Genomic DNA, 21,452 nt, shown 5'->3' with positions numbered 1-21,452 from the left:
AATTAACCTCTGCTAAACCTCTGAAAAAGATCAGATTTACAAACTAAATCATATAATCATCAGATTCTAAATCATATAATTTTTATATAGGCCTTTTTTATATCATATGTTGTGATTTATCAGATTTCAGAGTTGCATGGATTTAACCTGAAAGTGTAAATATCAAATGGAACTGAAATCTGAATTTACACTGGATTAAAGAAAAAAAAATTAAATGGCACTCTGCCGCCTCATTACAAAATTCCAGCACATGACATTGTACAGCACATATCAGAGAACACTACAGTCCTTTGGTGAAGCAAATTCTATTGACTCAAGTTTGAAATTTACCATTCCTATCTTCAGTCAGAATTGTTGCACCTCGAGTCAGCAGAACCTCAACCACAGTGACAAGACCATTTCTTGCTGCTAAATGCAGCGGCCTAGAGGTGAGTAGAGACAAAAACATTTGCCATGAAAATAAACACATGATCAGGCATAAGAACTCATCTACATTATAACATGTGAATGCTCACATCTGTAGTGCACTGTTTAATGTGTTGATGAGTAAGGGCTGGTCAATCTCAGCCAGAATGAGAAGAGCGCACATTTCATGGCCCTATTGAGTTAAACACATGAACATCATTAGAAATTGAAACACAATCACACAGAGCATGCTGTATAATATAACACTATGAGGTGAGGCGGATTACCCTTCTACAGGCAATATGAAGTGCTGTATTTCTGTTGATGTCCATCAATGACAAGTTTGTTCTGGCCTGATGAAGCAACACATCTGGAAACAGATGAATTTTGAGAAGATAAGCAAGACTTATCTTCTAATTGTTTAGCTAATTAAAGATGCACAAATTTTTTTTTTTAAATCAATGGAGTACATAATCACTCTAAACAATATAATACCAAAAAGTTTACCATGCGTTGTCTTTTGTGATAACAGTGTAACATTACTTATGTAATGTGAAACAAGGTAATTTTTCTACAAACCAACAGCAGAGGTATGGCCATTTTCAGCAGCAACCATTATTGCAGTGTGTCCTGTACAATCAACTAAGTTCACATCTGAGCTGGAGGTCAATGCCAACTGCAGTGTTGCGACATTTCCCGCATAAGCAGCTGCATGCAGTGGAGTCCTGCAGATAAAATACATGGACAATCTTAAAAATGTTTAGAAAAAATATATATCTTTCAAAGTTTAACATTACTTTTAAGGAAATAGTTCACAACATATAAGGGTGAATAAATGAAGCCAATTTCACTTATGAAATATTCCATTAAGTTAAAACATGCTTTTTCATCTTGTTGTGGAATAAAGCTGTTCAGATTTAAGTTGTAAAATGTTCAAACCATGCATTCCATCTTGAATTTCCTATGGGTTTTTAGATGGGCAGTTTTGGATTTATGAATAAAATAAGGTCTGTTGTTAAAATCCACGGTCAGGTTCAGAAGTTTCTGTTTAAAATGAAAAAGCCTCTGGACACATAATGACAGTCATATGTGGTACCATTGGAAAACTTAGAATCAAATTTTTTTTCACAGAACTCCATCACTTAAGGACAAGGCCTGACAACATCCCTGTCACAAATATGCCCCACCCTGTGGTGATGATGTAGGAATATGAATATACTGCTGAAAATAATTAGAAAAATGCAAGTATGCTATGTATTTACCCGGTTTGTTAATTATGCATATTTTAATTATTTTACTTGTATGTAACCTTGCAATTATTACTTGTTACATTTGTTGTTGATATTTTACCATACATGCCTTAAACTTGATATATTTTACTTTTTAAATATTATACTGTAGTACATTTGATTAACCAGTAGATGGTTTTAATTTATTAGTTTATTAGAAAAAAATGCTGGAGAAACCTAAAAGTCTGTAAGCATCTGGTTCAGACATGCAGCTGTTTGAGTACAAACATAATGAGATAAAAAGAGAAAAAGAAAAAAAATAGTTTTGAAACCATAGTAAAATGTTGTAAACCGTTTTATTATTTATTTGCGGTTAGGATAAGAGAACAATTGCATGAATTAGAATAGGGAAATGTAACATGAAAAATGCAACCTAAGATAAAAAAAACAGACCTACATGTATGACAGCGAATGGGTATATTTTGCAGACGAGATGAATTAAACTACAGAGGAGATGAGCTAGAAGGAGAAGTCACAGTCGGGTGAAAATACTTTTTAAAGGCTCTCTCAAGGTTTCAGATTACATCATCGAGGGCATTTCCCAACCTTGAGACACTGACTTTATAAAGACTGGTAACCTAATAAGATTTAGAATATGACAATTCTTTAGGATTGGATAATAATTAAAAAAAAGTTTAAATGTACCATTTGTAAGGTGTCATTTGTATAGAAAACATTTAAATATTACTGAAAATAAAAATAAAAGGTCCCAATGACTTTTGTCTCAGCCTCAGATACACTAAAAGATCAGAAACTTCAAACTTCTAGCACTAGATTTTTAAGATAATAATAAAAAAGACTATATAAAAAGTTTCCACAGTTCATAGCACATTGTGTACAACTGACAGGTCTGTGTGAGAAATAAGACCATTATTTTGCAATAAGTATCTGTGTGAGGTGAGCTTTTAAATTTGGGTGTGAAAAACGCAGGCAGCAACCGAAATATGCAGCATAGCTGACGAGGTTACAAAAGCACAGCGGCTTTTAATAACACACCCTATTTTACTCTAAATAATACAAGACTGCCCTTTTTAAAACCCATAGAGCCAAAGTTGATCTGTTTCTTCATCTTCCATGTACACAAGACATATAACATGCATACACACCTTCCTTTAGCATCTCTGAGGTTAATGATTGTTGCCATAGTTTCAACCATCAATTCTGCACCTCCATAATGACCATTAATTCTGTGGAGAAAGAAACCGGAAATGTTTTTATGAAAGATGAGTGCTTGTATTGAAACATTCTGCAGATGGGCAGGTGAAGTCCACTAACAGTGCACAATGTAATGGTGTGAATGAATTTCCTTCCCAGATGCTTGATTTGTTATATTCAAGTAAAACTTCCAAACAGTCTTTGTGCCCTGAAAAAAAATGCAAGCAGTCATTGATGCTGATGTTTACTGTGAGAAATGAGTCATTCGTTGGTATACTTATTAACATATGATGCTGCATTTTTATCAAATTTAATACAAGTATTAGCATGTGTTTTTACCATGGTAAGCTGCCCAGTGAACAGGTGTGTAGCCAGTGTAGTCCAGCAGAGAGTCAAGTGGGTCTGAGACAGATGCTGCCTCCAGTAAGTGCCGCAGTAACCCTTCATGACCACAAGAGGCAGCCAAATGCAAAGGGCTTCTGCCATGAACGTCCCTGCACAGGACGAAAGCTCCATGAACCAGAAGAGCCAAGACACACTCTTCACTACCAATTATTGCCTAAAAGAGAAAGAATACAATTTAAATTTTAATATTTTTTTACAAGTGTTGCTGATATTGAGGTCACACACTAGTGTTCATCCACTTCTGGGATCCTTTGATCGGAGTATAATTATATGCTTGTAGTAAAAGAGACCGGGGTAGGGTTGCACCAGCTGTGCGTAAGGAATCACTTAAGATGGAATTTAAAGTTAAAACTTAGTAAAGGGCTTAGTAAATACTGTACTAGTTAGTTTGTCACCAAGTCTGTGCTTAATTTAGTTGTAACACCAGTTCCCTATCTGTCACTCACTCGACGCTGTGTCGATGTACTGACACTAGGGGTCACACTTGGGAGCCCGAGACACATCTGATCTTTGATAAAAGGCCAATGGGAATTGGCGATTGGTATTTGCATGCCACTCCCCCGGACATACGGGTATAAAGGAGGGAGCGTGCATACCGCTCATTCAGATTCTCTCTTCGGAGCAGAGCGGTTGCCATTTCATTGAGAAATAAGCAAGCTGAATTGCCACGGCTTCCATTCACCTCTGCTGGATCGTTACGGCACATTACAGCAGCTTTCCCCCTCTCTGCACGGGTGCACTGCAGAGAACGCCCCTGGGCGCTTTGGCTGATCATTTAGAGTGCATTCTAAAAGAGTATTTTCCTCTCTAAAAGAGTATATTCTAAAAGAGCTGCACACATCAGAAGTCTTTTTAAAGATGCCCTTCCGATTGTGTGTTATTCCTGGATGCGGTCGATATCTCTCATCTTCAGATGGCCACGATCGCTGTCTTTTGTGACTGGGCACTGCCCATGCCGAGACATCTTTCGTGGATGCATCATGTCCACAGTACCATGGCAACATTGCGGTCGTGCGAGCCACCCCAGCTGCTCACTGCCTCGGTCCTCCTACCTACGGGTACGAGGCCAGCGTGGTGAGCACTGGGGGCAATTCGGGGACCACAATGGGACCACCTCCGCCGGGTAAATCCCCACGGACCTCCCATGCCCCGGCATGCTCGTTTCAGCAATTAAGCGGATGTATGCGCTGGCTCGTACCAGGGCGAGTTCGACCTCTTGTTAGGTGCCCGCGAAGGCGATGAGCTCTCGAGCGCAGCATTGGAGAGTGGGCTCATCCAGTCGGACGTGAAAGTCTCGGCCGGGCTTCCTCCTTCGGGTGAGGTTGCCCGGTTACACGCTGATGCGGAAATGACAGACGTGCTTTCCCTGACAGCCACACCCCGCCCCAGTTCCTTTCTTCCCAGAAGTGCATGAGGAACTGACAAGATTGTGGACAGCATCTTTTATTGCCCAGTCCCGATCTTTCGGCTCCCCCGCCCTCACTAACCTCGATGGTGGGGCGGCCAAGGGCTACTCTGCAATGCCCCCAATGGATAAGGCACTCGCGGTGCACCTATGCCCGCACGCTCAGCTCCCGTCTAGCACCTGTAGGTTCACGTCGTCCCTGGCAGCCAAAGCCTATGGTGCAGCTGGACAAGCCACCTCTGCCCTGCACATCATGGCACTAATGCGAGTCCACCTAGCCAAGGTGCTGAAAGAGCTGCACGAGGGTAGTTCCGCCCTGGGATTGATGCAGGAATTGCGCTTAGTGAACGCCCTCGCCATCTGGACGACGGTCACGGCACGGTCTCTCGGGCGGATGATGTCCACCTTGTTGGTCCTAGGGGCTTCGGGTCAACTGGGAAAAGAGCAAGATCCTCCCGGTTCTGAGCATCTCTTTCTCGGTCTGGAGTTGAACTCAGACTCGATGACGGCGTGCCTCACGAATGAGCATGCCCAGTCGGTGCTGACATATTTGAAGGTGTTCAGACAGAAGGCCGTGGTTCCACTGAAACTATTTCAGAGCTCCTATGCTCCTGGGGCATATGGCATCCTCGGCGGTGGCCACACTGCTCGGGTTGATGAATATGAGACAGCTTCAACACTGGCTCCGGACTGGAGTCCTGAGATGCACATGGCGCCACAGGACACATCGCATGGCCATCACGCCAATCTATCACCACCTTTTCAGGCCTTGGAACGACCCTGTATTTCTACGGGTACAGGTCTACAGGCACGGCTGGGGCACTGTATGCAACGAGCATGCAGTCGCTGGCTCCTGGACGAGTCCATGGCTATGTTGGGACATCCACTGCCTTGAGTTTTTGGCAATACTGCTCACCCTGCGGCGGTTCCGACAGTTGATCCAGGGTGAGCACGTGCTGGTTCGAACAGACAACACGGCCTCAGTAGTATATATCAACCGCCAAGGCAGTTTACGCTACACTCTTATGTCACAACTCACCCGCTGTCGTCTCCTCTGGAGTCAGCAGCACCTCAAGTCAACCAGATTGGAAAAATTTAAGAACCCAGTTTCAGGCAGTTTCGCTATGTTTTATTACAAACTAAACAAAACACAAACAAAAACTCACAAGAGTGGTAAACAAGAACAGAGAACTGAAATCACAAAGAAACAAACTAAAAACCAACTGAGCAAAACAGGAAACTCATAAAAAATAATCCAAAACAAGAGGGAGAACATGTGAAACAGATAACAAGATAAGGCAAATGAGAGCATGGGGTATAGCTCAAGACAGTAAAGAACGTGGCAATGAGGAAACCAAGCATATTCACGCATTAACGCATAACCTACACAGGCCAACAGACATTGACAGGCAGAGGCAGATTAAGGTGGTCAGGGGCCCCTAGGCTGCTCTTTGTGTGACGCCCCCCTTAATCATTGTGCTTTACTGGAAAAATGTATTTAGTGACATACATGGTCCACACGCAAATAGTACGGTGAACTGGCATACACACACACATTGATTCTACAGTGTTTCCTCTACATTCCTTAAAGTGGTGGACCACCACAGTAAGAAAATTACCACCACAACACATCAAGTAAAATGAGATATTGAACATTACAAGCAAAACACAAATACAAACAAGCACAAGGACCAGTGCTTAGAAGCAGCCCTTTAATTATGATCATGAAACCCCGGCACTACAACCAAAACAAACTTCAATAGAGATGTAAGTGGAAACAATACCAGATATTACCCTCTGACACCACAGCTACAAAACAAAGGAAATATGTAACTATAAACAACAAAGCAACAGAATTCCCTGCATTCACATTTCACGGCCAACCCACTGGACCGCTCGGTTCTCCTGATGGCCATTCCACCCCTGATCGGCCCCAAAGTGCGTCGGCCCACCGGGAAAATGCCGGTATGCCAGATTACTAGTCCAGCCCTACCCATCGTGGATCTTAGTCTATTTTTAATTATTCCCAGTTTTGAAAAAGAGCGCTCACTGCTGGCGTTGGTTACAGGCAAAGTCATAAATAGCCAGAGTGCTATATCAACATTTGGAAACACTGATTGTACTTTTCTTGCTCTTATAAGTTGCAGCAGTGACCTTGCTGAGGTGTCCTCGTTTTCTTTGATAAATTGTCTGAATTGCCCAATTTCGTACACAAAATCCTCCTGTAGTTCACCTGCATATTTCTTCTGTAGATTAGCTGATCCTGTGCGAAGTTCTTGAAGTATCCAATCAATTTAGGGATTTTTTTTCAGTATATCTTGGTCGCGTTGTTCCTTTAACCTTTGTATTTTCCGTTTTTGTGCTCCACTATCATACTTACTTTCTGACATTTTATCGCTATGCTGTCTAGCAATAACAGTGATGTAAATGAAAATGATTGACCTGATTTGACCAGCAGCTGATTGGACAGATGTGACTTATGGGCCAATGAGGGTCTTTTTTTGTTTGTGCTGAATTTAAAATAAAACAAAAAATTGTCTGGCCAATCCGGGGCCCCTGCACAAGTGGGGCTAGGCTGCAGCCTATTCAAGCCTGTGCGTTAATCCACTTTGATGACAGGACAAGAGTATACATGACAATGCCAATAAAGCAATGCCATGCATTCTCACACAAACACTGGACTAGACAAAAGTACCCACTGCAAAGTAAACAAACAATGCAATGCACACCCAGCCACAAAATAAGACACTAAATGTTTCAGAGCTCGAACACACGATAATAAACACTACCAACAGAAGTGTCTAAACCCTGACACAGTCAACATAGAACAAGGCAAGACAAACAGAGACAGCTCTGGACAATCAGGGAGAGGAGATGGCCACGATCCTGCCACAACATGAAAAACCAAAACCAAAGTTGCAGGACCATGGCAAAACATTTCTTCATTGTAGTACTATCCTATATATTTTGTATGCGTTTAAACTTGGCATGCAGTTACACCGCACAACGCATACAGGAAAGTGCACAGTTTAGATCAGTTTCAGGCTGAAGAGATGCTAAGTAAATTTTTCACATGTTTTCTCGTAAACGTCAACAAATGGTCAAAATCATCATATATGTCTAAAAGATCCAAGTCTGTCACAAAAAACATGAAATATTGATGATAACATTCAATCAGTTTGATTTTCAATTCCAATTGTTTCTTCTGGTCTGAGGCTTCTGTAAATATTTAGGTGAAACATTATCCTAAGTATAAGCTGAGTTTAATGGTGCAATGCTTAAATATTTAGTAGTGCATACACTATAACTTAGTGCTAATTTATGCTACAAAATGTTGCAATTTAGGCATGGCTGGTACAACAGGTATAGACTACAGTGCATCTGAACAAACACATATCACATATGTACATCAGGAACTCCTGATTAACAGTATTTTGATTATCTAATTTGGTGACTAAAAGTAACATGCAATGCCAAGTAACATTTTAGGAACTACTGACAACTTTACACAATACAGACTTTCATGTTCTGAACCAGAGCATGGTATATGATAGTAGGCAAAGCATATCCTCACCACTTATACACAAATGAACTTTCAGCTGTCAATGTTGAAAATAAATGTCTTGTAAAGCTAAATCTATTTACAGAGGTACCCTGGCTCTATTTTTGTCTTCAGTACAGTCAGTTGAGGCCACATTTGACCTGTGTAACCGTCCTCTCTATAGAATGTGTGCTCTCACTTTCTGCCCGCTGAAAAGAGCAGCATATGCTGTTGTGGGACCTTACCTTAACCTGCAAGACTTTTCTTGGTAAACCATCTTCACCAGAAACACCACACTGGTCAACCAGCATTACAAAATAAAAGCTTTGCTGGTGCACAGTGCCAAACCAGCATAAACCAAACTGGAGTGGCATGAAAATTCAGTAGGGTGGATAATAAAGTGTGAGGACATACTCACCTACCCCAAGAGCAAAACAAGCATTTCCTAAAAATCTTAATAAATAAATCTTAAGATCTTTGCCACATATATGCAAATTATGTCATAAATATGACGACATAATTTATCAGAAACGTGGCAATGACAAGTTTAATATATGTACATATAATCTATATAAATTTCATATCATCATCTTTGTGCATATCAGTAGTACAAAATTGTAAGCATAGAATTCTCTATATTCATCTAGATTTATGTAGTAGCATTAAGATTTATCTTCACTGGTATAAAGGGGTCTAGCCAAACCATTTTTGTGGCTAAGAAGTGTATATACATACATACATACATACAATGTAATCTGTTGTATACTTACTGCCCAATGTAGTGCAGTGCAGCTTCTTTTGTCTCCAGTGTCTGGATTACTTCCTCTTTCAAGCAGCATGTGGACACAGTCAATGTGACAGCCAAGTGTAGCCAACATCAGTGGAGTCCTACAGGTACCACCAGACTACATTTACAAGAGCAATACTTCAAATAGAAATGGGAGAAACAATATAACATATGAATGCTTTTCTCTTCTAGAAATTTCCAGCACATTTTCGATCAATCATACATTAACTTTGATCTTTGGCAGTGCATAGAAGAATAAGTATTACAGTATCTCAAAAGTGAGTACACCCCTCACATTTTTGTAAATAGTTGATTATATCTTTTCATGTGACAACACAGAAGAAATGACACTTTGCTACAATGTAAAGTAGTGAGTGTACAGCTTGTACAACAATGTAAATGTGCTGTCCCCTCAAAATAACTCCACACACAGCCATTAATGTCTAAACCACTGGCAACAAAAGTGAGTACACCCCTAAGTGAAAATTTCCAAATTGGGCCCAAAGTGTCAATATTTTGTGTGGCCACCATTATATTCCAGCACTGCTTTAACCCTCTTGGGCATGGAGTTCACCAGAGCTTCACAGGTTCTACTGGAGTCCTCTTCCACTCCTCCATGACGACATCACAGAGCTGGTGGATGTCAGAGACCTTGTGCTCCTCCACCTTCATTTGAGGATGCCCCACAGATGCTCAATAGGGTTTAGGTCTGGAGACATGCCAGGCCAGTCCATCACCTTCACCCTCAGCTTCTTTAGCAAGGCAGTGGTCGTCTTGGAGGTGTGTTTGGGGTCGTTATCATGCTGGAATACTGCCCTGCGGCCAAGTCTCCGAATGGAGGGGGATCATGCTCTGCTTCAGTATGTCACAGTACATGTTGGCATTCATGGTTCCCTCAATGAACTGTAGCTCCCCAGTGCCGGCAGCACTCATGCAGCCCCAGACCATGCCACTCCCACCATCATGCATGACTGTAGGCAAGACACACTTGTCTGTGTACTCCTCACCTGGTTTCCGCCACACACACACACACACACACACACACTTGACACCATCTGAACCAATAAAGTTTATCTTGGTCTCACCATGGTTCCAGTAATCCATGTCCTTAGTCTGCTTGTCTTCAGCAAACTGTTTGCAGGCTTTCTTGTGCATCATCTTTAGAAGAGGCTTGCTTCTGGGACGACAGCCATACAGACCAATTTGATGCAGTGTGCGCCGTATGGTCTGAGCATTGACAGGCTGATCCCCCACCCCTTCAACCTCTGCAGCAATGCTGGCAGCACTCATATGTCTATTTCCCAAAGACAACCTCTGGATATGATGCTGAGCATGTGCACTCAACTTCTTTGGTCGACCATGGCGAGGCATGTTCTGAGTGGAACCTGTCCTGTTAAACCGTTGTATGGTCTTGGCCACCATGCTGCAGCTCAGTGTCAGGGTCTTGGCAATCTTATTATAGCCTAGGCAATCTTTATGTAGAGCAGTGGTTCTCAACCGGGGGGGGCGCGAGTAGGCTACGATGGAAGGGAAAAAAAACTGGAAAAAAAATTTTTGGGCACATTTTTTTTAGCACTAAACTACAGTCATAAAAAGTTAGTTTTGTATATACATAACTCCTGAATAAAAATGTAAACGTGTTTGGACTGATTTAAAAAAAAAGTTTTGAACAAATTTGATTGGTTTGTCGATAGTGAGCGCAAATGCAGGTGATAAGCGGTTTCATTAAGCGAGTCATTGAGTCGTTCATTCAAACGATTCGTTCAAACGGCCGATTCCTCAAGAATGAGATAGATGTTTGTGAATGGGTCATTGAATCTTTGACTCAACCGATTCGTTCACAACACTGAATCATTCAAAACACGATTGAGTATTGCTGTGAGATGCGCTATGGCTATGCTGTGATCTTTGTTTGGATTCATCGGATCTATTTTCGCTGCTAAAATAGACCAAAACAGTCATTATTTCGTCTAAAATGTAAGTGACTTAATATTATTAACTTGTTTGTTGAACTGTCATATGAAATCAGTGTCACATTTTCAATCGTGAGGTGATGGTAAATTAAGTGATTGTCAATTGTCAGCTCTCTTGGTCGTCAGGTCGTGTGATGTATGTTGCTGAACTGTATTCAAATGTTATAAATATAAAAACACCACATTTTGAAATTTAACTGCAGTATGTCAATTTAGTTTATTTGTGTGTGCTGCGCTCATAGACTTTAGAAAGCGGCTCATTTGTTTGATTTCAACCTGTCTTTGCAAGGCCATGAAACTCATATTTTGCTCCTTGCAGACAAAGTGCACGCCTTCACACAAAAACTAGACCTCTGGCATGGCCGCATCAGTCGAGGGAACTGCGACATGTTCCCCAGCCTTGCAGACTTTATCACTGATGCAGGCACGTCACACGATTTCTCCTCCCTATTTCAATCAGCGTCTGAGCACCTGTCAGCAATGAGAAAACAATTTGCGACGTACTTTAAAGAGGATTATCGCTCTTTTGCGTGGGTTCGAGATCCGTTTGTGTGCACAGCAAACGAGCTATCAATTGATATGCAGGAACAGCTTATTGAGCTGAAGAGTGACAGTAGACTGAAGGAACTCTTTAGCTCCTGCCCTCTTTCGTCATTCTGGGCAGCATTGATGCAGGAATAACCTGAACTCTGTGATGTCGCCTTGAAGATTCTCCTTCCTTTCGCGTCGACATATTTGTGTGAGACAGGATTCTCAAAAATGACTGCACTCAAAACGAAATACCGCAATCGTACAGAAATCGAGGATGATTTGAGGCTATGTTTATCAAACATTGAGCCAAGAATTGAGGATCTTTGCAAGGCAAAGCAGGCTCAGGTCTCACATTAACATCACCTACCAGCAAGCTTCTGTAAAAAATGCAGATGATGCCTACTATTAGGCCTAGTAATAATAACAATAATAAAACATAAATTAATATCAGAGGTCTGGTGCCAATTCCCAATTATAGCAATAGCCTAGTAATGATAACAGGCCTACTGATGATGATGATGATGATGATGATGATAAATAATAATAATAATAATAATAATAATAATAATAATAATAATCACACAACAACAACAACAACAATAAAGCATGTAACCTCATATAATTATATAGCGATAGCCTAGTAATGATGATAGGCCTACTACTACTCATAATAATAATAATGCCTGCAAGCTCACATTAGAAATCTGGTGCTACTGCCAATTATAATAATAATAATAATAATAATAATAATAACAATAAAGCATGGGGCGGGGGGCCCCAACTGCAATGAACCAGCTTTGGGGGGGCCCAGCTTGCAAAAGGTTGAGAACCCCTGATGTAGAGCAACAATTCTTTTTTTCAGATCCTCAGAGAGTTCTTTGCCATGAGGTGCCATGTTGAACTTCCAGTGACAAGTTTGAGGGAGTGTGAGAGCCATGAATCCAAATTCAACACACCTGCTCCCCATTCACACCTGAGACCTTGTAACACTAACAGGTCACATGACACCGGGGAGGGAAAATGGCTAATTGGGCCCAATTTGGACATTTTCACTTTGGGGTGTACTCACTTTTGTTGCCAGCGGTTTAGACATGAACGGCTGTGTGTTGAGTTATTTTGAGGGGACAGCACATTTACACTGTTATACAAGCTGTACACTCACTACTTTACATTGTAGCAAAGTGTCATTTCTTCAGTGTTGTCACATGAAAAGGTATAATCAAATATTTAAAAAAATAATTTCTCACTTTTGTGAGATACTGTATATGAAGATGCGGTTTGCCAATTAGGCTTTATCATATACAAGTCAGTATTAGCAGGAGTGAATTTAAAAAAAAAAAAAATATATATATATATATATATATATATATATATATATATATATATATATATATATATATATATATATATATATATATATATATATATATATATATATATATATATATATATATATATATATATTATTTAAGCTTTTAGTTCATGTGTGAGCTTTAGCTATATGCTAGTGTCCTCTCAAAGGTGGACAAAGCCCAACTTTTGAAATGGTAAAATTTACAGTCTCTTTCAGGTTTAAGAACTGAAAACATTGATGACTCTACTAAAACGCTCTTTGTAATGAGAATGTTCTTCTCTCAAATAATACCTATTTTGCTACTTCTTACAAGTAGCAAATCATGGCTCATGGCTGTGAATTAAATTAAAGGCTATTTAAAAAAGGTTTGTGCCCTTTGATACGTCCTGCCTGTTTCAAAAGGAAATATGGTAACAGAAAAAAAAAAGTAACATTTTCAAGGACACCATAAAAAGGCACATCTTATTATTTTAGATTTACCAACCTCTAAAAGTTTCACCATATACCCTTTACATCATCGAGTCATGATGGTGCAAAACGTTGTGCACTTGAAGCCAACAAAACTGTACATTGTTAAAAAGACTGAATGTACAAAGATAACACTAAACACTGAACAGGTCTAGCAAGAAGACAAGTGCCTAATGAATTGCAAAGGTAAAGGTGATGATATTCTGGTGGTGCCACAGTCCAAAATAAATCTCTCTTATGCCTTCTGAACACATCAAAATGAATTGAGGGACCAACTTTCAAAGTTGACTGAATATATTTTAGGGCTAATAGATTAAGAATGAATTAACCAAGATGTCACACAGCAGGCAATTGTGCTTCTGTGTTCTTTCAGTTGTGGATTTGGGCAGCGTTGCAATTTTAATAATATTTTAACCATTATATAAACTAATAATGTTTGTTTATTTTAATAAAAGTTATGCAAGTTAGCATGTATGATCATGTCAAATATGTAACAGGTTTATGAATACACATCCTCACAATTTAACACACTCCTAAAGCCTGAGAAATGTTGCAAATAAATATTTAAACTACCATCAGACATGCAATGTGTGTCCACATACAGTACATAATAACATTTGACATATTCAATTTTCAGTATGCAAACAGACGATTTAAACTTAGCAAGTTACTTGCATTTAAAATAAATGCAAATTTTCAAACCCACAAGAAGTACTTTTGGGGAATTTGTAGCTTCATTTGAAAGAAAAGCCAACTGAAAGCAGTCTGGGGTGCCAAAAGAAGCTGGAAGTGCTGCCGCAAAGCATTTGTTAGTAAACAGAAACAACTTCTATATGACAAACATGGTGGTGTTGTATTAATATACCAAATCCAAGGCTGTGGCACAACAGCATTTTACCATTGTTAGCTGTATGAGTATTGTACTTTTTGTGAACACTTAAACATTAAACGAACGTTAAATTAACTTTTAAATTAAAGTTTAATTTCTTTGTGTAAAATCTTTTAAAATTGGACCAAGTGAACCTTTAGCACCTATTCAGGTTAAAGACTATTTGGAATAGCCACCAATACCCACAGCCCTAACAGACAGACATTCACAAGATGTGAATGCATTGTATGATCATGTACTGTACAATCCATGAAATTAATGCTGAAATGACACTTACTGTCCCTGTACGTCCATGAGGTTGATGTCAGTTTTTTTATTTTTTTTTCAACAGCATGAGCAGGCAGTCGGTTTGTCCATTGGCTGCTGTGAGAATAAATGTTAAATCTAGTCATGTTGCAACATTATGATCTACAATTGCTTATATCAAACCACCCATGGTTTGACATTCCCACAGCTCCTCAAGCATTTAAATAAAACTTAAAAAAAAAAAAAAAAAAAAAGTATAAAAGTAATACATTTTAATGTTAAAAGATTATGTGACACACATGAAGGTGGTGTTGTATTGACATGCCAAATCCAAGACTGTGGCACCACAGCTTTTTCTTTGTTCAATAAAAGTTTGGAGCTGTAATATTAGTGTGTGACCATTTATCCTAATTTTTTTACCACAGTTTTTTACCCTTGTCAGCAATACTTCAGTTCAAGATGCCATTCACATCCAAACTATTGTCAGAATTATGCAAGTTATTGCTACATTAAATGTGCACTGATCAAACATGACAAATATAGCCAAATTTTACAAAATAGATTGTGTGGAGGCCGTGGACACAGTTGTTTTTGATCACAGTTGCAGATTAGATTAAAATCTTATTAAATTATAGAGCCACCTTGCATTGTATTAGGACAACATTTTTGCCCTCAGAATGTTCTGTTGCCCATGTAAACATTGTTTTGTTACATTTTGTTAATTTGCAATCACAATATACATTCCAATAAGTAATTATGGGCCACACCCAAAAACGTTTTGACTCATATCTTCTAAACAATAAAATGAATACAATTTGTTTTGATACATTTTTGTTAAGAGCATCTCTAGATAACACATACCACATTTCATGCAAATTATACAAATGGTCTGAGATGAGTTTGAAAAAATTATGGTATAGCAGTAAAAACATTTCAGTAAAACTTTGTATGAAGTCCATATTTATAATGCATTTTAAAGACATTCAAGAAGTCTCAGAATACATCTTACTGTAGCATTCTGGCAGGCTGAAGATAGGAACAGACGGAAACGAAGTAGCTGAAGTGTGAACCCGAGTGTAGATTTATGTACAGTGCTGATATCCAAAACATGAATCCAAAACAAACATAAATGACTTGACACAGAACCGGATAAACTGGACAAGGAAACTGGACAAGGGGCAGAGCCGTGAAAGACTCATCGATAGCCTTGGGAACTGAATGTACTCGGGGAACTAGATAAACTCGGCGACAGCATCTGGGAACTGGACAAGCTTGTCGATGATCACCATGTTCAGGAGCACTGGCAGCGACTGGGAAATGATCTCTGTGGCTGTGAGCACAGGCAGTGACACAGCAGCGACCTCTGGGGTTGTGAGCACAGGCAGTGACATTGGAATGACCTCCGTGGTCATGAGCACAGGCAGTAACAGAGGAAGGACCTCTGGGGTTGTGAGCACAGGCAAAGACAGTGGAATGACCTCCGGGGTTGTGAGCACAGGCACTGACAGGGGAACGACTACTGTGGTGGTGAGCACAGACAGTGACAGGTGAACGACCTCCGTGGCCGTGAGCAACCTCTGAGCACTGTGAGCACTGGCAGTGACAGGAGAACGACCTCCATGATGTTTGTGAGCACAGGAAGCAACAGGGGAATGTCTTTCATAGCCATGAGCGCTGGCAGCAACTAAGGATGACCTCCATGGCCGTAAGCGCTGACAGCGACTGGGGAGTAGGAGCCCTTCTCCTCCTCATCCTCCTCTTCTGAACGGCCATAAGCAATGCTGTGGGAATGGCTTCTGTGGCCAAAGACACTGGCACTGGGACAGATGAGGCTTCAGGTGCTGGCTCTGGGACGGACGAGGCTCCAGGAATTGGCTCGTTGACCGTAGCAGGCATGGGCGCTGGCTCGTTGACCGTGGCACAATGGGGAACTCAGGCTTGGCAGCCATAAAGGGGAACTCAGGCTTGGTGGTTGCTGTAGGAGGAATGCTGATTTTCTTTTCAGGCACTCCCACAGTGAAAGCCAAACTACTCAGGAGCAGGGCAAAGTCAATATATATTTATATATCAGGAGTCCAATCTATTCCCCCTGGTGGCATCAATGAATAGATGGGCTCATTTAGTCCTACATGGAAAAACAGCTTCAGGGAGATCTCTTCGAATCTCCCAGGCAGAGTCAGCAGAATTCCATCACAAATTCCTCAATGGAATGATCCCCTTACCGTAGGCAAATAAGTGCCCCTGCTGGGTTCATCTTGGGTCGAGTTTTCTGTAACATTCTGGCAAGCTGAAGACAGGAACAGATGGAGTATTTGAAGTTTGAACCCAAGTGCAGATTTTTTTTTTTTACAGTGCTGATATTCAAACTCAGAACTGGATAAACTGGACAAGGAAACAGGGTCACAATGAACAATACTCGACGAAGGACTACAGCAAACAAGAAGGCTTAAATACACTGACATGGGAAACACATGACAAAGACAACTAATGACAAGACTAAACTAATAACAAGCTAACAAGAGTATTAAAACAGGAAGTAAATCACAGAACAGAACTGATAACAAGTTAATAAGACAATGAACCAACGTGAACAAGACACATTAATGAGGGAAACATGACAAGTACACCTAACTTTAAACTAAAAGTCTTAAATACAGCTAGCGACCTCTATAGTGGCCGCTAGGGAAAATGAACACTTACTATATCATACACAATGCACACAGAATATATAAGGCACTTCCTGTTTACCATAAATGTATTGCTTTGCCATGGCAACACCATTCAAAATATCAAAAATATGTTTGCAATTTAGCATCTACAATATCTTGGCATGAGTTTGCACAATTTAACATTAATCCACTAGGAGTATTTAAAAGTTCAGAGCCTGCGATTTTCAGAAAATCCTGGCTGACTTCCTGTTGGGCAGAGCAAATTACTGTGAATATGAAAGTTGTTCGGCTTGATGAGAACTATATATGTACCAATTTTGGTGACTGTAGGTGAAAATGGGGGTGCTACAGGGCCCCTTTACAGGCCGATTTTCAAGGGGGCGCTACAGAGCTCCCCTGCACGATAAAATGCAATAAAAAGATGCAGGGAGACGAGAGTAGCGGAAACACAGACAGATTTATTGACCATTCTATATTTGAAAAAAAAAAAACAGTGAACTCCGAATTCAGACTGTGATTAACACAAACTCTCTGCTCCAGCAGCAGGAATCTGCATGAGTGCATCAGTGACCAAGATGGCACAGCTCACAAACACCCATCGCACAACCCAGCAATGAAACACTTGGTTTATATAGTTCAGCCCTTCGGGCTTGAACCCATAATAAGAAAATCCTAATAGATACAATAGGTTTCCAGCACCTTCGGTGCTTTGCCCCCTAATAATCCTTAGAAGAACAATAGGATTCCTCTGTACTTGCAGTGCTTGGGACCTAATAATAATAATAATAATCATTAGAAGAACATTATGGTAGCATCACTTTTTATTTCTAAATTTAAATCTAGCATATTTAAATGCATTTGTGTGTATCAGGGCATCAGAAGTTCTGTTGTTTTTATGTCTCCAAATAAGGTGCACAAACATTAGAGTTTATTTAATAAGGTCCAGTATAGAATTACTTGGGTGTGTTTTGCCTAAGAAGTAACAAATTTGGCTATGTGGAGCGGAGGGGGCAGGGCCAGGCTAGAATGTTGCACGCCCGGTCCCCAATCGGCCTGATGGGAGGCGCGAGGGATAAAGGCGGCCGGTGACGACGGTTCGAGAGAGAGAGAATTACGGGCATGTCCGTCATGTGTGTGATTATGTTTGTGCTTTTGGTTTAAGTTTCCATTAAATTATTATTTATATTGACAAGCCGGTTCTCGCCTCCTCCTCGCCCATCTTAACCCCCTTACAGGCTACATGTGTGATCATGTTTTGTTAAAGTGTTTTTCATTATGTCTTAACATTTACATTGAATGTGTGTTCCTTAATACTCATTTGTATATAACTTCCATTTTACAAGCTTGACTTCTTATGTCTAATAACTTATATTTAAGGATATACTAACACATGCACCAAAGATGATGCATGGCGAATTTTAACTTCTTTAATTGAACTGTTGCCACATTATAACAGGTTTCTTTGGGCAGAATTGTAAGAAATATTGTGTACATCCTCAGAATGTCTTTTTGTCAAAGTTTATCAAGCTTTGTTAAATTTGGACTATTTAGGTTGATATGTGAAAATGGGCTACGCCTAAATATTTTTATTGGCTGAAGAAGTAGTAGTAGTAGTAGTAGTTCCAGCACCTTTTGTGCATGGACCCCTATTAATTAAGCTTAACACACCAAACATTACACAGAAACTCAAGTATGCAGGTATGTACAATGGGACCGCACACTTGCAAGATTTCACAATCTGATGTAATTTTAGTATTCTTGCCAAGATTAAGACTTTTGAATAATAACAGTTTCACTTACATTGTCTATGTATAATGTATAACAAACACAGAGACACACCTGCAGCATGTAGAGGTGTCCATCTGCGGCTGTGTTCCCTCATGCAGTACGAGCCCCCGTGGACCAGCAGCACCTCCACACAAGCGCTGTGACCTCTCAAAGAGGCCACATACAGAGCTGTGTGAGCCCCAGAGTCTTGCACATCTACATTCACCAGCGTCTCTAACAACACCTTAAGAGCTTCACTGTGACCATTATATGCCTGACAAAAACAATAAACATTCACAGCATTACTGACAGAGAGAGAGAGAGAAAATGGCATGACCAGAGATTGAATACTTACAGCCAAGTGTAAAGGACCCACGGGCACACAGCTCTCCACTTCTTCCACACATTTGAAAGAATTCTCTAAGAGCTAATGAAGAAAATAACAGGCAATTCACATTGACATTGGAGATCATAGACTCTTAGTTTTGTAGCCTAAAAGGACTATGCCACAACAAAGTGGTCCCAAAATTAATTTAAATTCTTAAGTCACACTGAAAAATATCTGAATGTTATTGCCTTAGTTAACAAAATATCAAAGTTAGTAACTTTTGATTCAAAACATCATAGTTACTGAGATACAGCCCATGTAACAATTACCTCCGTTCTCCCATATAAGGACAGCATCTTAATCTTATTGTCGATGTAACATATAATTCTGATATGATCCTTTTGCAGTAGCCAGAATCAGCATGAATGGCAATATTTAGCCTCGTGACTGACTGCAGGAGATACAAATTTCCACAATGTAAAATATTTCAGAGCAGCTACAATGAGCTCCTTTTTAGAGGTGAAACAAAGTTGGATTTTGAAAGTCGATTTATTGAATGTATTATTTCTAAGAAACTTTTGTGGTCTTTTCTTGCGATCGGCACAGGCATACAGAGATCAAACTGAAAAATGCCCTAGATAAGGCTTGCCAACAGTCACATATTAGCCAGGATATTTTCTCCCATATGGATGTGGCAAAACGCTCAAGGAGGACATGGCAGACAACAGAATCTTCACAGGGGCAGCCAATCCCCAAAAATCATTAATAGTCATCTAAATAAATGTTATGTCCATGTGTCATATTTTTTTTTCCTGAAAGTTCACTACGTCTATAACGCAAAGAAAAAAAAATCCTGTTCATTTCTGCCAATAGTTCCCAAAGTAGCTGTCAGCACTAATTGATATATCGGTTGACCTCTACTCCTTTTAGCTAGCTACAATTTGTTATAACTCTGGAAGTAGGACATTTATCCAAGACACACAACATTGCCTTATCTTTTGTTTTTCTTGTTAATTCCTATTTTTAACCAGTTTTAGGTTGTGCTTGTTGCCATGGGCAGCTGCATAGTGAACAGCACTAAATCCTTTACTGTCACGCAGTGCTGGATCAGCAGCATTATCCAACAGAAACTCTAAATACCTGCGAGAATAACAACACATGATCAGGAATGATTAATGGTTAATAATGGGTTTCAAAATGCCAAAGTTTTTTTGTTTCTTCATCACCATCACCCATGGAGAAACTGTCATGACAGTTCTGCTCACCTCTGTAGAGGAATAAAAGAATAATTCCATTCACACAGCACAGGTTTACCAAAAATGAGGCTGTGAGTTGAAAACGTACAGGAGTCAGTTAGGTTATAGATTGCAGTTGTCAGTCTTGTTTATAACCAAAATGTACTGTAGTTAGCACTCTAAAACAGTACTGACAACTGTATCCTTCTGCTGTGTGAATGTCTAGCTTGTAAGGCAGTTTCTCTATGGCATGTCTTCATGATGTACTATTTTTCTATCCAAGTGTTCATGCGCTCAGAAACAGATGGATTTTTTGAAACACCAAGTGAAACCTAATGACTGTGTATAGTGCAGTGCAATTAAGCAATAGTTGTGTAGCTTTCTATTTTTTCTTTAATTTGGTAAATTGAGGCCCTTTTCAATAGTCACTTTCACACATAGCATCAGTATCAATCTTTTCTGGCAATGTTCCAACTTCTTGAGCTGCTAAATCAGCTCAGACAAATTTTGACATCGGGTGTTCCACACATGGCCTCTTAAGAGAAAAATTTGCATTTTAGTTTTAAAAGTATGTGTATGAATGCGACTAATGTCTTCTCTTTTCAGCCCAGCTGAAATATGATGTACACTACCCAAGCACCACCAAAGGCTAACACTGTACTGAATCTCCTAGAAGTGTATTTCTTGTTGTTTTATAACTAAGGGCAGTAAGAATGTTATACCTGTGTGATGTCTGAGTGGCAGCTGCATAGTGCACGACACTGCATCCATTCAAATCCACTTCATTAACATCTACTCCAGCTTTCACCAGAGCTACTGTACACAGACACCAGCCATTCACTGATGCATAGTGCAAAGCAGACCTGAAAAGGCATTCCCAATATTAATTAATTATTATTATTATTATTATTATTTGTATTTTTATTACAAAATAGAGACATGAACATTACCTTAATTACAAATATCCACAAGATCCGCACATAAAGAGTTCACAGGTCATAATTT

At 39.9% G+C, this 21,452-nt stretch overlaps 1 protein-coding gene across 1 annotated transcript in view; it reads right to left on the bottom strand.

Moving 5' to 3' along the window:
* Nucleotides 1-21,452, bottom strand: part of LOC127632462 (serine/threonine-protein phosphatase 6 regulatory ankyrin repeat subunit C-like) — a 68,003-nt gene that overhangs the window by 10,510 nt on the left and 36,041 nt on the right. The window contains 14 exon segments of the mRNA XM_052111040.1: nucleotides 331-422; nucleotides 516-598; nucleotides 693-775; nucleotides 985-1,130; nucleotides 2,801-2,881; nucleotides 2,970-3,057; nucleotides 3,189-3,408; nucleotides 8,971-9,088; nucleotides 14,480-14,527; nucleotides 14,529-14,565; nucleotides 18,957-19,158; nucleotides 19,240-19,311; nucleotides 20,241-20,352; nucleotides 21,170-21,310. Coding sequence (XP_051967000.1) covers nucleotides 331-422; nucleotides 516-598; nucleotides 693-775; nucleotides 985-1,130; nucleotides 2,801-2,881; nucleotides 2,970-3,057; nucleotides 3,189-3,408; nucleotides 8,971-9,088; nucleotides 14,480-14,527; nucleotides 14,529-14,565; nucleotides 18,957-19,158; nucleotides 19,240-19,311; nucleotides 20,241-20,352; nucleotides 21,170-21,310 — 1,523 coding nt within the window.

Source organism: Xyrauchen texanus, chromosome 39, assembly GCF_025860055.1.
Source record: "Xyrauchen texanus isolate HMW12.3.18 chromosome 39, RBS_HiC_50CHRs, whole genome shotgun sequence".
Classification (NCBI taxonomy): Eukaryota; Metazoa; Chordata; class Actinopteri; order Cypriniformes; family Catostomidae; genus Xyrauchen; species Xyrauchen texanus.
Note: the sequence above shows the minus strand (reverse complement) of the source record. Positions and strands in the feature narration are given on the sequence as shown.